Source organism: Cebidichthys violaceus, unplaced genomic scaffold, assembly GCF_023349555.1.
Source record: "Cebidichthys violaceus isolate CVI_PGR_0920_01 unplaced genomic scaffold, fCebVio1.0.p SCAF_1, whole genome shotgun sequence".
Taxonomy (NCBI): Eukaryota; Metazoa; Chordata; class Actinopteri; order Perciformes; family Stichaeidae; genus Cebidichthys; species Cebidichthys violaceus.
In genome coordinates this window covers 9,140,078-9,154,030 of record NW_027176262.1, presented here as the reverse complement: position 1 = coordinate 9,154,030, position 13,953 = coordinate 9,140,078, and the positions used below count along the sequence as shown (strand labels likewise).

Below are 13,953 nucleotides of genomic sequence, written 5' to 3'. Positions count from 1 at the left end.
TGACCAGAAGGATTAACAATAACACTGATGCATATTTACTCAAACACATTTCTCAAAACAGCCTCTAAACCATTCCTTGCTCTTGCCCCATGAACTATCAGTTGGTTACAATCCAATTTTGTGTGCAATCCAAACTCCCCCAATTTATTAATGCAGCAATATTCTCAACTGGGCCCTAGAGTTTCCCAAAGAGACAAGCAGATAGCAGATACCAGTGCCAACTGCAGACTTTGCAGCAGCATGCAGTGCTATATATTTGCTTGTAAAACTAACATATGTATTGGTCATTTGCTTTAGTTTAGGGGAGCACTTTTTAGACAGGAAGCTACTGAAGAAAGGTGGTAGTATATTTGAGATTGTTCTTGAGTTTCAAAATCCCCCATATAATGAGAACTGATTTGTTTAACTACTTTGCACATTTGGTTATGTTCTTATAGCCTTTCGTCCCACATACTGCCCATTGTCCCTGAAAACCACTGAAGCAAGGCTGTAAGGGGCCCTATGGGTGTTAACTTCTGCATTAGCATATACAGCCAATTTTATATAAGGCATTGTCATCTGTTTTGTAATACATATGTAAGATTCATTACAAAACTGATTTATATTTCATTGTTCTGTTACGTTTTCCTGGATGTCAAAATTCGAATACCCTCTCATTCAATAAAACAAGCTTTATCAGCTAGGTTAGCACATATTACTGGACAACAACCACAAACATTCATGCCACCTCTACACCCTACAACGCTTATGTCAGTATCTTTTGATAAGGTAAGACACCGGAAACACGGTAGCATACTAAAATGTGATGTTATGATGAAAATAATAGGGGTGAGTCAAGGGCAAGTGAGAAGGAGGCTCTACTTTCTGGGTACTTTTTGTCAAATATTTCAGGGATACACATGAAAAATCCCGCTTATTCATTGTTTCTTCCCTAAATTCTTCTTCTAAATTAAGGACTGACGGTTTTCCTGTAATCAGCATTTCCACTCCCAGGTAGGATAAACCGTTTCTGGGGCTAAGGATATAGACTCACAAAACCTAAGGTAATGTTTTCTAACCTCTTTTCACAAAGTCAATTAAAACTGTAAGTGGGTAAAAAACACTTTATTATGTAAATCTTTATTCTTAAAGTGTCAAAGTAGATTAGAATAGAAGTTTATACATTAGAGACTGACCATTTTGTATTCACTTCAATTAGCTGGGAACATTGAACATCACAAACTTATTGAATGGTGATTAACAGGAATTGAATGGCTAATGATATATTTAATATATAGAAATATTTTAATATTATCTCATAAACAAAGTGCTATAACAAAGCGATTGAAAAACAGTAGTGAAAAGATGTTCTACCGATGTAACAAAAGAACAAAGAACAAACTTAAATGTGAAACACTTTGTGGTTAGCTGCAGATGTTTTCCAGGCAGACCAGCTGTGGGAGTGTACTGTATGTTTTGAGAAGCACACCACCTGTATCCAAGAAACAGCATTCGAGAGACATTGTGTGGCATATTCACCACAAATTGGGAGATGACAGATTACAGATAAAGGCTGTGATGAAAAAAAAATTGCGCACAATGCAATCACACATTTTCTTACAATCTTAAATTTGGCATCATACTGCTGTATTTCACACCAAAACGTTATTCTTAGTGCCTTAAATGGTTACATTCACAGCCCCAAAAAGGATGAATATTTATTGATTTGTCACCCTGAAACCGATGAGATGGCATATTTATTATTGCATTAACTCTCTGCTTTCACAATATTAAATAATTGTATTACATATCCAGTCTCCTAACCACTGTTTTTTCTCAGTGGAAAATCATTGTCTCCACTTCTCTAATGTCATGCCCAAAGTAAAATTGTGTAATAATGGCTGACCGTGTGATTAAACTAAGGGTAACTGTGTTCTCTAGTTCCCTCTTCCCTCTCACTGAGTTAATCAGTTCAGTCAATTCCGAAACAAATCATTTAAAAAAACAAACAAACATAGCAGCAGAAAATTATGGATGTGGTGCAGTATTCTGCCATGATAAATTATTGTGATATCTCCTAAAGAGTTCACACATGGTCAGATGAGACTTAGCTGGTAAGCAGACAGGGAAGTTCATCATGCTTCCTGATATCTTCTGTGACATGGAACAACTGAACAACACATACACATGAACTCATACAACCCTCACACCCTCACAATTCTGTGGAAGCCCACTTTAAGCTGCTTAACAGTATATAATCAAAATGAATCTCAGCAAAACAATTATTAGTTACATATATTACTTATTATTATTTGCTACTATCAATCTTTAAAAAAATAGACATAATGACATGTCACAGCAGGAAGAGCACAGGTGTACATAATAAATTGAATGAAGCTGAATTCCATTTAGCTGCTTCACTTTTAGGGCCCTGAAGTAATACATGCTGGCTAACTGTAGCACTGCCAAGGCTGCCTGGGACACTTGAATAGAACAAATCCATTGTTAATAGTATTACATATAATAACACATGTGCCTGTGCTGTATCAAAGATACAACAAGTTTTCTTCAACTAAAACAGGACTGTTCAATGTTCAGGTTGAACTCATAGATTGCTCATATGATGACTCACAGCTCCACCCATCTAGCTTGTATGAAGAGGAAGTCCCTTTCTCTCACTCTCTCAGACTGACAGAGAACGCTTCACAGCACGATGGTGAGTTTGTCCTCTGTTCTTTTACTTGACTCTTGTGAAAACAAGACATTTTATTGTTGTCTGTCGCGTTGATGCCAGAAAGGAAGACTGTCTCTCATGCATTTACATAGGTTTCTGTGTGAAAGAAAAACTTAAAACGCCATTTAACAGGAGCATGTGAATGCCATGTATGTTGGAGGTGTGAATGTGTGTGTGCGTGTGTGTGTGTGTGTGTGTGTGTGTGTGTGTGTGTGTGTGTGTGTGTGTGTGTGTGTGTGTGTGTGTGTGGACTCAATCAAAGCCTTCCCATGAGGGGTTGTATGTTTTTTTAGTAAACTAAACCATAGCAGAAAATATTTTTGGCCTCTAGGTCTAGAAGATCTTACAGAGGGAATAATATGTGCAAATAAGCACTGCTGATGTATTTATTTTAAATTTGACTCATTTACTCAGTGTGTATAACTGAGAAAGAGAGAGTGGAACATAGTGATTGTGTTAAAAGTGTAAATACTTGTATTTGCTGATTTCATACATGACTGGTTTATAGTCATTGAGTGACTTGTGTTGAGGAAGCCTACATTCCAGGAATGCCAATTCATCACAAAACAGTTATCTAGTATACATGATGCTGTTTCTTGAAGCTGTGTAGCAATAGCAGCAAAAACAAATAATCTTATCCTGACACAAGTCTGTCACCTCAATTTAATCAGTTTCACCCAACACAAAAAGTAATCTCGTATTTTGACCCACTGGAAGTATCACACAGATGAGATGAAATAAAGGAATGTGTGAAACTGGTGTGTGGTTTCGTAGTATATCTGATTGGCAAAAGGCAGCCTCTAAAAAAAAAATGCAGCAGGGTATGTAGTGCTTTGTAAATCATGTTACGTCATGTGGAAATTCCTATTCCAATAAAGCCTCACTGTGTAAATGCTTGATTACTACTGTAAACTGTTGGTATATTAGATATACTGTAAGTGATTTATGACATATAACTCAAAGTCAATCATAATGCTCAAACAATCCTCTCTGCTTGCAATATCTTTAGTTTGCTCACTTGTATACAATACATTAAACCATACACTGTAGCCTCAAAAATATGATATAGTGTTGACTCACAGAAATTAAAAAAATACATATCACATTCAATACTGAAGAAGACATGATGCCTGATGTTTATTTTAATGATGAGTCAAGAATGTCATAGTTATGAATGTATCTTCATGATCCATCTGGTATCACTTTAACTGAAACCTTTGTAATCATATGGCCCTTGGGAATTCCCTGAGACGTGGTTTCTGTTAAGGAAGACACTGCTGCTTATTATGAAGCACGGTGTATGTAGTGGTATTCCCCCTAGGAGCCCTTTTTTCCATGTAATTTTTGTTACAATATAAATAAATAAAAGAAAACTAGAAGGCACCGTCTTAAGTGTGCGGGTACAGGAATACACCCTTCTGCACAGTAAAATGAACGGGCTTTCTCAGATACTGAACTGGGACTTTCCTCTGTCTTGGTGTCTGTTGAAAACACTCTTTGGATGTTTTCTTTCAGGGTGACAGGAATCATTTTCCTTTGCAAGACTGACTGTCAAGGGCCAGCCAGATATTTCACATAAGATAGCATTGTGTTTGTGTATTCATTCAAGAGGCTGTGTTTACTTTATGAATGACTTTGAATTTACAAAGTGGGCAAATTTAAAAAGAATCAGTGACAATTTATGGTACATGTGCACTGATTTAAAAGATAACAAATCAAAAGATAATCAGTCCTATCACACTGTTTAACTTGTTTGTCTTTTCAATAGGCATCACGATGCAACCCACATTTCCTGTAAGTACCACAGCCTTTTTCTATTACGTCATGATTTTGAGCAGTAGACATGACAATGCTATAGCTAATCTATTTTTAAATGCTAATCTATTTTTAAATGATCTGTATAATCTACCACGACCACGATCTGAACTCCAACCCTCATCAACACTTTTGAATTTTCTTTTGGGTGAGTCACCTAAGATGATTTCCACAGATGAGCCAGTGATGTAGTCATTAGTATTAACGTGGTCTATGTGAGCATTACAGTCAAGACACTGAATACTTCCTTCAAACTCCCTCTCCATTTAAAATGCTGGTAGCAGTTTTACTGTGAGATAACCACAAAAGATTGACAGGAAACAAGTAAAACAATTATCTGTCTGAGAACTACCTTACAGGTTTCATCATGGTACAAATAATTACCTCCTTTGTGAATTATTAAACTCTACTGCTAGTTGCTACTGGGATAAAGTCTTGCATCGTACTACTACTGAAGTATTCCAGTGCTTTAAATCTAATAATAACCTAATGAGTTTATGACCTTGCATCACTCAGTGGAGCTATTGCTGCATGGGTCAAGGGTCATCAATTGACGCTCCTGTGCTAAAAATGTATGTATGGACCCACATTATCCAAAGGGGCAAGTATACTGAGAACTGAGAGTTGAACTTATTGTGTAACAAGTATTTATTTCAGTAACTCTCCTCAGACTGTTTGAAACTACATTGGAGTCACCTCTGGGAGGAATGAATGATTGAAGTACTTTATAGACCCATAAAGTAATATACTCACTATATTCATACTGCTGAACTGTGTGTGGGGTTTCACATTAATATCACCTTTGAGTGTGTACTTGTTTTTATGTCAGCTTTAGAGAGATTGACGGTTGTTGACAGATTAGGGCAAGTTTAGTCAATACGAGCATGTGTGGCTCATAGCGACTAACTGAACCACTCAATTGCAAAATCTCTGGGCACAGGGCCCAGATGGCTACCTGTCAAATTATATATGCATGCCTATGTAGGCATCTCTTTGTGTCACTGCAACGCCCCAGGGTTACCTGAGTAACCATGTAAACAACGTTTTGCTTTCTTCTCTCTTCCCAGAATCGGAAGGCTTTCTCTCCAGCTGCTGGTTTTGACTATGACATGGCCCTCTGCTGTCACAGGTGAGCAGTTCTGTCCTATCAGTGCCTCAACAACACACACCGTCATCTTGGTTTTATAGTGAAACAAGTTGAATTATCCAACTCTGCAGCTCTACAGAACTAAATTCTCTTTAACTTCGTTGAATTGGTTTTTAAGGAATATTTCACCATTTTGGGAAATATGTCTCTTAATTTGCTTTCCTGCCAAGTATATTCTCATCCAAATCTCGGTCGAACTATTCATTAACATTTCCTTTAAAGATCACATCCCCGGTCATATTGTGCACCTATTTGATAATATATGCAAAAAATAAATAAAATTGATCCAGTGATCTTTTCTTCCTGTAAAACAAAATATGACGTGTGCTTAAGTAAGCTAGTCACAACCAATTTCAACCAATAATATCAAAGCATTCATCTATCAATCAATCTGCAACTTTTAGCAACACATTAGGTGTGTGTGGAGTCACAGTCCTCCGTAGCCCCGTGTTGCGCTACATTCTAAGCTCGTACACTTTTTAGCAATCCAATCAAATGTGAAGGATTTGTTTTAATTCCCTCTTGTAACTGTACAACGCTCAAATATTCCATTTTACTGGGGAACACATCATAATACAGAAGCACTGGGACTTTAAGGCCTGTAAATCACAGAAAAAAATAATGACTAGCTGGTGAAGAACGCAACGTCTTTGTTGATGAAAGATGAAAACCAAAAACATAAATGGTGTTCCCAAAAACACCCACACACAAGGTGACAATGAAAAGAAAAACCTGCTTGTTGCTCACTGTAACGTCACTTTCGATATTGTGACCTTTAGATCATGTACGACATGAAGGGACCACTATTAGTTGTGTATTTTACATAAAACTCAAATAGGCTGATGAGGAACTGAAACAATTCTACTACGTCATAAAGAGAAGCTATAAAAAAAAACTGAACAAAAACCCTTCACACCACCACAGCCTAAAGTAAGAACTGTTTACTCATCTTTTATTGCTTAAGTTTATTTCAAGTTGAAAAATAAAGATTGCAAACCTTTTTGTTAATGGTTTTACTTTCTGACATGCAACATTGACTCAGTAACACTGTACACAACTCTTGTCCCCTTCTTGATTGTATTATTATTTATCATATTATACTCCACATCTCATTATATCTTTCAACACTTACATACACGGTGCATTATTTTTTATCACATTTACAAAAATGCGTACAACTCATACATTCTGTGAAACACAATTTGTCTGCATTCATAAAGACAATTTCATACTGTTTCATGGAGGCTTTCCCAGCATGCTTTAACCCTTTCTCTTGCTTCCATTTTTTTTCCAGAAAGTGCTGCTTTGATTCAGCTCAGAGGGGAGGTCGGTGGAAAAGTGACCTTTCACTGTCCCGTTGACAAAAAACAGACATTGGAATTTTTGTACTTCCAGAAAGGCGAAACATTTGTGAACGGCTACCATGCATCAGGAAATGTATCAACGCAGACATGGGAGAACACTAGAGTGGATCTTGACAAAACTCTACTCATGTACAATTTGAAGGTCTCACATAGTGGTGACTATCAATGCATTATCCAGTACAGTGGAAAGTGGAGAGTTGAACCTGAAATACACCTACACCTCAATGTCACAGGTATGACATGTGTATTTGATTGTATGAGTTTTAGGTTTTAATTTCTAACACTTGAGAATGACAGAATAATACTGTATGTAGAGTACTCTGATAAAGGCACTCAGCTCATTTCTAACATTGTAGGTGAAGAATAGTTTTTTTCACCTGAAAGTGGTGCCAGTGAAAATTATTTGACAAAATCATTATCTGGGTTAGCGCTTCTCAAATACCTGCACACTCCCAGATGTTTGAGCAATAGTACAGGAGAGATTTTATTGGAATGACAAATGACAAAGTCAGTGCCCACCATTTGAACTGATTACAGCACAGAAGTATGTGCATAATACCTAGCCAGCTAAGTTTAGGAAATCCTTTACCATGCAGGTATTGAACCTTGATTGTACTGTTAATTGTTAAAGTGGGGATGTGCTGTTTGAGGTAAAATAAATCTGATTCACAGACCAATTTATGACTTGCATTCTCCAAGCCCACTTACTCAGGGTCTGAGTAGTCTGGAGTCCATCCCAGCATCTCCTTTACCAAAAGTAGGGAAACTATCAACAGGTTATCTATCTCAGGACCACTGCTGTGGATAGACTTAAATGCCTTCAGTATAATAACAAACAAAAAAAACCTTTGCCTTTATCCATCACTGTCTCAGTAAAGGTGAATTGTCTGTGAGTTAGTGATCTTAAAACTTAGGGAGGCTCTATGGCTCTATGAATATTGCATCATTGAAAAGGTGAATGGCTATGCAACCTACAGTACTATTACCTGACAGTGCCCTTTTTATCCCTGTCTCTTTCTCCTAGCAAACTACAGTAAACCTACACTCAAAGTGCACTGCAGTGATGAAAATCATCACTTTAGTTGCCTAGTGAACTGTACCTCACATGGTGGCTACCCAGCCACTGAGGTGACATGGAACATACCGGGGAGTATGAAAGTTGTGAACAACAGTAAGATGACCGATCCAGACACCACAACATTCCACATCTCCAGCATCGCATTCGTCAACTGCTCTGACGGAAAGCTGTCCCTCAGCTGTTCTGTGGGCGACGTCAGCTCAGAAATGCGCCCAGTCTGTGAGTAGGCTACCCATTCAAAAGTCCCAAAGGTTTCTCTACCAAATTCTGTTTTCAACTTTTACCCCTGGGCAAGTTTTGGGAAGTGTGAAAGACAATGGAAACTCCTTGGCATAGATCTGTTTTTATGGCTAATGTTAAAGGAATGTGTGAGGGAATTTTTGCATCCTTTTACATCCTGTTACTGATTTTCACAAAAGAGTTTAAAGTTTGTGTGTTAAGATTCTAAAGCTTAAACAAGACTAAGTGTCTACAGCCAAACCGGTCTGCGAGGACTATGTTCACCATCTTAGTTTAGCATGTTGGTTGGCATGATAACATTTGTTAATTAGAAATAAACAATACACTACAGCTCAAGGCTCCAAAAAGATCGCTGGGCTTTGAAGCAAATTTTACATAGTGGTCAAATAGTGGAATAACCATTTCCGTGTCTGTCAGGTGATGCCATTGAGCCACTAAAATACTTTTTCCCACAGACTTATATTGAGAAAGAGACATCAGTAACTCAGCAGAGTAACTCATCTTACCAGTACGAACACTTGTGTAGCTTATTATTTAGCTTATTTAAAATTCACCTTAATTGCAGTTGGAATTTCAGACGGATATTTTAAAACCAAGGCAAATAAAAACCATCACTATGGGCATGTACCATTTTATATATAGTTAATATGTTTTGATAAACACTGTTCTCATCTGAAGGTACACCCAAGGATCCACTTGTCACTCGCGGTCCTAATGTGATTGCAGCAGCCATCTGTGCAGTGGTGGTTGTCAGTATTATGGCGGCAGTGCTAGGGATCTGGCATTGCAAGAAAGGACAGAGAAGTAAGGACAGATATTAGGTTTGTCACAATGTAGCTGTGCTACATACATTTGCATATCTGTTTTTAAAAATACAAAGATGAAAGTACGAATGACTGAGCATAACAGAGAAAAACTCACAGCAGATTCTTTGTTGGTTTTCAGGAGCAAAAGTAGCTGGGAGTCAAGAAAATGAATGTGAGGAGTAAGTGGATGTTTGCAATTGGCAACAAAAATACTTGTAATACTTTGATTTCATTCATAAGTAATGTAAAATATAAGCTGATAAAGGGTTCCATGAGGCACAACTGCAATGAAGAAATGTTGAAATTCATGACGGCTAAGTTTTACATCACATCGAAGTCTTGTAACCTCTGACTGTCCCCCTCTTCTCTTTTTCCTTTCCATTTTCTCCAGGGAGGAAACAGTCCTCAATGAAATCAAGGAGTCTTCTTGAGGGTTGAATTGGTTAAGAGGAAGGTTCGATTTTTTCCCGGACCGTAGAATCTACAACTAAAACTGTATGTCACGCAAATGTACGTTACATTTGTGACTGACTGCTGCATACAAGGCAAGAACGGCCAGAGTCAATACTCAGAGAGACTCACTGGGGACCTCCTGCTCTTAATATTTCGCTGACACTTGTGACTATTTAAGGGTTTAAGGAAGTATTCCTTATCAGTATTCTTTTACGGGTAATGTACAGTGCATCGTTTAACTGAGAATAGGTTACTTCTCCAAAAAAAGGCTTTTCCAATGGTTTGTGGTGAGATTGTTGTTGTATACTGGAAGACAGTCTGTTGGGGAAACACCTCCCAGCATCGTGAGCAATGAAAACAAAAATGTTGTATGTAACATTATTAAAATACTGTGTATTGTCCATTGTTGCACTGACCTCTACGGGCAGAAATGGGATCTGTTACACATCCTGTAGGCTTCACTTTTTAGACTGTGTTTTACTATTTTTAAATGCAGTATAATGTTTTTTTGCACTTTAAAATTGTATTTTATTATTTAATGCCCATAATAGAACCGTAAACATTAGTCAGCACATAGTTTACTTTAGTTTTACTTTAACTTTGTCTCTCAAAAATGAGGTATCAGCTTTAAAGTATCAAAAGCTGTGAACAAATATTTATGAATGCAGAAAAGATGGATGTCAAAATATTGTTTGCACAGGAATTTGTTCTCTGAAGTACATACATTTTCTGCAATAAGTTCTTCGTTAACTGTCATTACCCTTATCAAACTTTTGACGTTTTTCTCTCAGGTGACTGTTCTCATTTGAAATATTGCTATTTTTCTAAATATTTATTTAATTTGGTGTTTTTGTTTCTCATTATCAAATTGCACATCCTTTACACTATTTCATTATTTCTTTCACATAATTACCAAACAATCTCATAGGGCTGCTTTCATTTTCTAAATCTGTAGGAAACACTCTTGTAATATGGCTGTTCTGTATCTCATTTCCATAGATAAAAATCACTGAAATATATAATCAATTAAACTTGTTAAATACTTCTTTATTGTGCACTGAACCATTGCTCTCACTTTTCACTTCACTATATGGTCGAATCACGATATTTGAACTGCTGCAGTAGATTGTATTTACACTGTTTTAAGACTTTTAAGTCTTTTAGTTTCACAAACTGGTAGAAATACAGCATTACCCCAACTTGTGTATTTTCAATGCAATTTCTTGCCACTAGATGTTGCACTAGCACCACAGAGTCAAGACAAATCTGCTATTATGGCTGATCGGTGTTGTTAGTGTTGCGTGTACTATAACATCTGAATATTGTTTTGAAGTACCACATCAATGAGCCAACCTGCAAAAGCAACTTCCTTTCCTCTGGCTCTGGGAATAAAACCATGTTCTATATCAGAACAATTTGAGCACAATCCTTTTTTAACAGGGATACATGATGCCTCTCTGACCTCAATGTGTGGTCACCTGCCAGAAGAAGGATGAGTAGCCCTGTTTTACTGGAGGAAACAAGAAGAGAAACAAGAGCAGGAAAAAGAAGAGGATGGTAGAATAGATGTGAGATCACATCAAAGGAGGGAGGGGAAGAGATGTCAGTCCATGTGCTCATTTGAATGTATTGAGACAAGAGGGTGTCCTGTCTAACTATCATTAAAGATACACATCTTTGTCTATATTCCCACCACCACTCTCTCTTGGACCCATGCTCTTTCTCCTTCTTTGCACTTTTTATATTCATAACACTTCTCCATTTCATTTCTCTTCCTCGCTTGCTTTCTCTCTGTCTCATGAGTCACTGTGACAGGCTGTCAGTCCACCTCTCTGCTCTGTGTTTACATTGGGCAGCAGAGCAGCACCAGGCTGGTTGCACTTCAGGAATGTAACCCCCAAGGTCCCTGCCCTCCTTCTCCTCCTCCTCCTCCTCTTTTTCCTTCTCCCTACATCCATCCTCCACATATTTTTTTTTTCCCACCTTCATTCTTTTATCTCCTCATTGCACAAATTCACTTCTTCCCGCTCTCCTCACTTTCCTTCTGTTTTTTCTTCCATCGTTTTCCCCTCCACTCCTCTCCTCCTTCTAATTATCCTCCCCTCTGCTCCATCAGTCCCCTTCCTCTCCCTCTGCCACCTTTCTCTCCTCTTTTCTAACCCATGCTTTCTGCCCTCTGAACCTCCACTCCCCTTCTCCCTCGTCTTTTTCTATTCCCTCTTTAAAATTCAGAGAGCATTGTCCAAACTCCCCCCCCCCCCCAATTCCCTGTCATCATCCCCTCACCTCCCACTTCTCCCCATCTCTCTGTCCTCCCTCCCTCATTCCTCTGCTGTCTAACCCAAACAAACCAGGGAGGACTTTCCTCTGTGGTGGCTGTGGGAGAAACACACCACATGTCAGACTTGGTTTAAACATAAACATTAGTCAATTTGAGGTACTGGAAAAGGAAATGAGACGCTTAAGTTTAACATGAGATAGAACTACTATTAGGAAATCTTAATGATACAACTTACCACAGAATATACAAAAATCAGAGCAGAGAACTGTATATTTTGGTGTATATTGCCAAAAGTATATTCCTGGAATAGGGAAACTTCATCAAAAGAGTAAAACCAATGGACTGCACAGAAGTTGCAAATACACACACAAAGCTAATTCCATTGATATATATGACGTACAAAGCATTTAATTTGTTTGAAACAAAAGATTTTAATACCTTTTGTATTTGTTGATGAATATCGTTGATAAATTCCACTCATTTCAAAAGGTATTAAGCATGCAATAACAACATTTTTAATTTACACATTATGGGTCAAGACAAAGAAAGTAGATCTAATACTTATGAACAATATACGCACACTTCTGTTTTCCATGTTTTCCAGTGACGCAGCAGAGTGTGTAATCTCCTGCTTATTGGAGAACCTTTTCAGTCAGAACAGTCCGGTCTCAGCAAGCGGCATGCGACCTCTGCCACACTGTGCTGTTTGGCGTCCATACCAGGGGATTTATAATCAGATTATGCTAGTTATGAAAGTCAACTAGATTAGTTTTAGTGCGGGGAGCCGGAGCACAAGGCATCAATTCACTGAGGGTGAGCGAAGCTGATCAGCATGAGGGAGATTGGATTGTTAATATTCTCAAAATAATACCAGATAATACAGTCTCTGAAGCTTTTTATTGTATGCCTGTGTGTGTGCATATGTGAATGTGTGTTTGGTGTAGAAATGCAAACAATGCAGGAAATAGTGGAACCCTCAACATTAATACAATTTGAATTTTATTTTAAAAATGTCAGAAAACATCGATAACTTTGATTTATTTGTTTTTACAAGACCTTCTAATATGCTCCCGTCAAATGCAAAGAATTTTGTGTATGTTTTAGTAGATACCTTTTGTAAATGGGGAGGTTGGAAGGAACAGAATGAGGCAGATAGAGCAGAGACAGCGAGGGACCGAGCAGGTCAGGAGGTTCAGCTCTGGTGCTTCAGCTGAGTGATCATGTTGTTGCTGTCAGTGCAGAAACCCTCTCCCTGACCTCCAGAGACAGGAGAGGTGACCTGGAAGCATTTATCACCTCTGTGCTTTCTGACCCATGACCTGAGGCCTGAGATAGGGAGAAGAACACTAACACACCAGAGAGAAGAAGGAGGAGATAAAGAAAGACATGGGGAAGGGGTGACCAATGCAACAATACACAAGTAGCTATTTGTTATACTAAATTTGTAAAAACAGAACTGTTTGTCAGGTTGTTCAGGAGTGGAATTTGCACATTTCTGGAAGAAGAATTGCTTTTAGTACTTTAAATTTATAATAACAGCTTTATGAAACTGTTGGAAACCAGTGTGGACTTTGTGAGTGTGCATCAATGGCAATATTTCTCTTGGTCAGAAGACGAAAACATTGCCGGTGTATATTTGTGGGCCCGCTTTTGGTTGTGCCAAAAACCATCAGCAGAGACTTGAAAGAGCTTAAAACAAGTCGGGAGAGAAATGTTTGCTGGCTTGGAGCCCAATAGAACTATTGACACCTCTCTGTATTGGCGATACACCAAAGGAGTTCTTGGCCAAGGCCTTTTCATCTAGGCCATGACCCAATACCTAAAGTTGTGTGTGTGTGTGTGTGTGTGTGTGTGTGTGTGTGTGTGTGTGTGTGTGTGTGTGTTGATGAGCAAAATCTGAGCAGACATTGACGAGAATGACATCTCCTTTGAGTATTTATAGTACTGAAAGCAATTCTTCTTAAGATCTGACCTTTACTTTTACACACAGACAAGCTCCCACAAACACACTCAGTGTGTGTGTGTGTGTGTGTGTGTGTGTGTGTGTGTGTGTGTG

At 38.2% G+C, this 13,953-nt stretch overlaps 1 protein-coding gene across 4 annotated transcripts; it reads left to right on the top strand.

Annotated features, from left to right (window-relative positions):
* Nucleotides 1–2,661: 2,661 nt before the first annotated feature.
* On the top strand, nt 2,662–10,017 carry LOC137871664 (butyrophilin subfamily 1 member A1). Of its 4 annotated transcripts, none has more exons than XM_068709542.1 (8): nt 2,662–2,695; nt 4,482–4,507; nt 5,596–5,657; nt 6,970–7,272; nt 8,064–8,336; nt 9,036–9,161; nt 9,303–9,335; nt 9,555–10,017. In XM_068709542.1, exons 1-8 carry the CDS (start codon nt 2,693–2,695, stop codon nt 9,599–9,601), a joined length of 873 nt encoding a protein of 290 aa, XP_068565643.1. In that variant the 5' UTR covers nt 2,662–2,692; the 3' UTR covers nt 9,602–10,017. The 4 variants fall into 4 exon arrangements, with proteins under 4 accessions (XP_068565643.1, XP_068565638.1, XP_068565646.1 ...); XM_068709537.1 differs by having other exon boundaries at nt 9,303–9,342; XM_068709545.1 differs by having other exon boundaries at nt 9,036–9,178; nt 9,303–9,342; nt 9,555–9,600.
* The last annotated feature ends 3,936 nt before the right edge of the window (nt 10,018–13,953 follow it).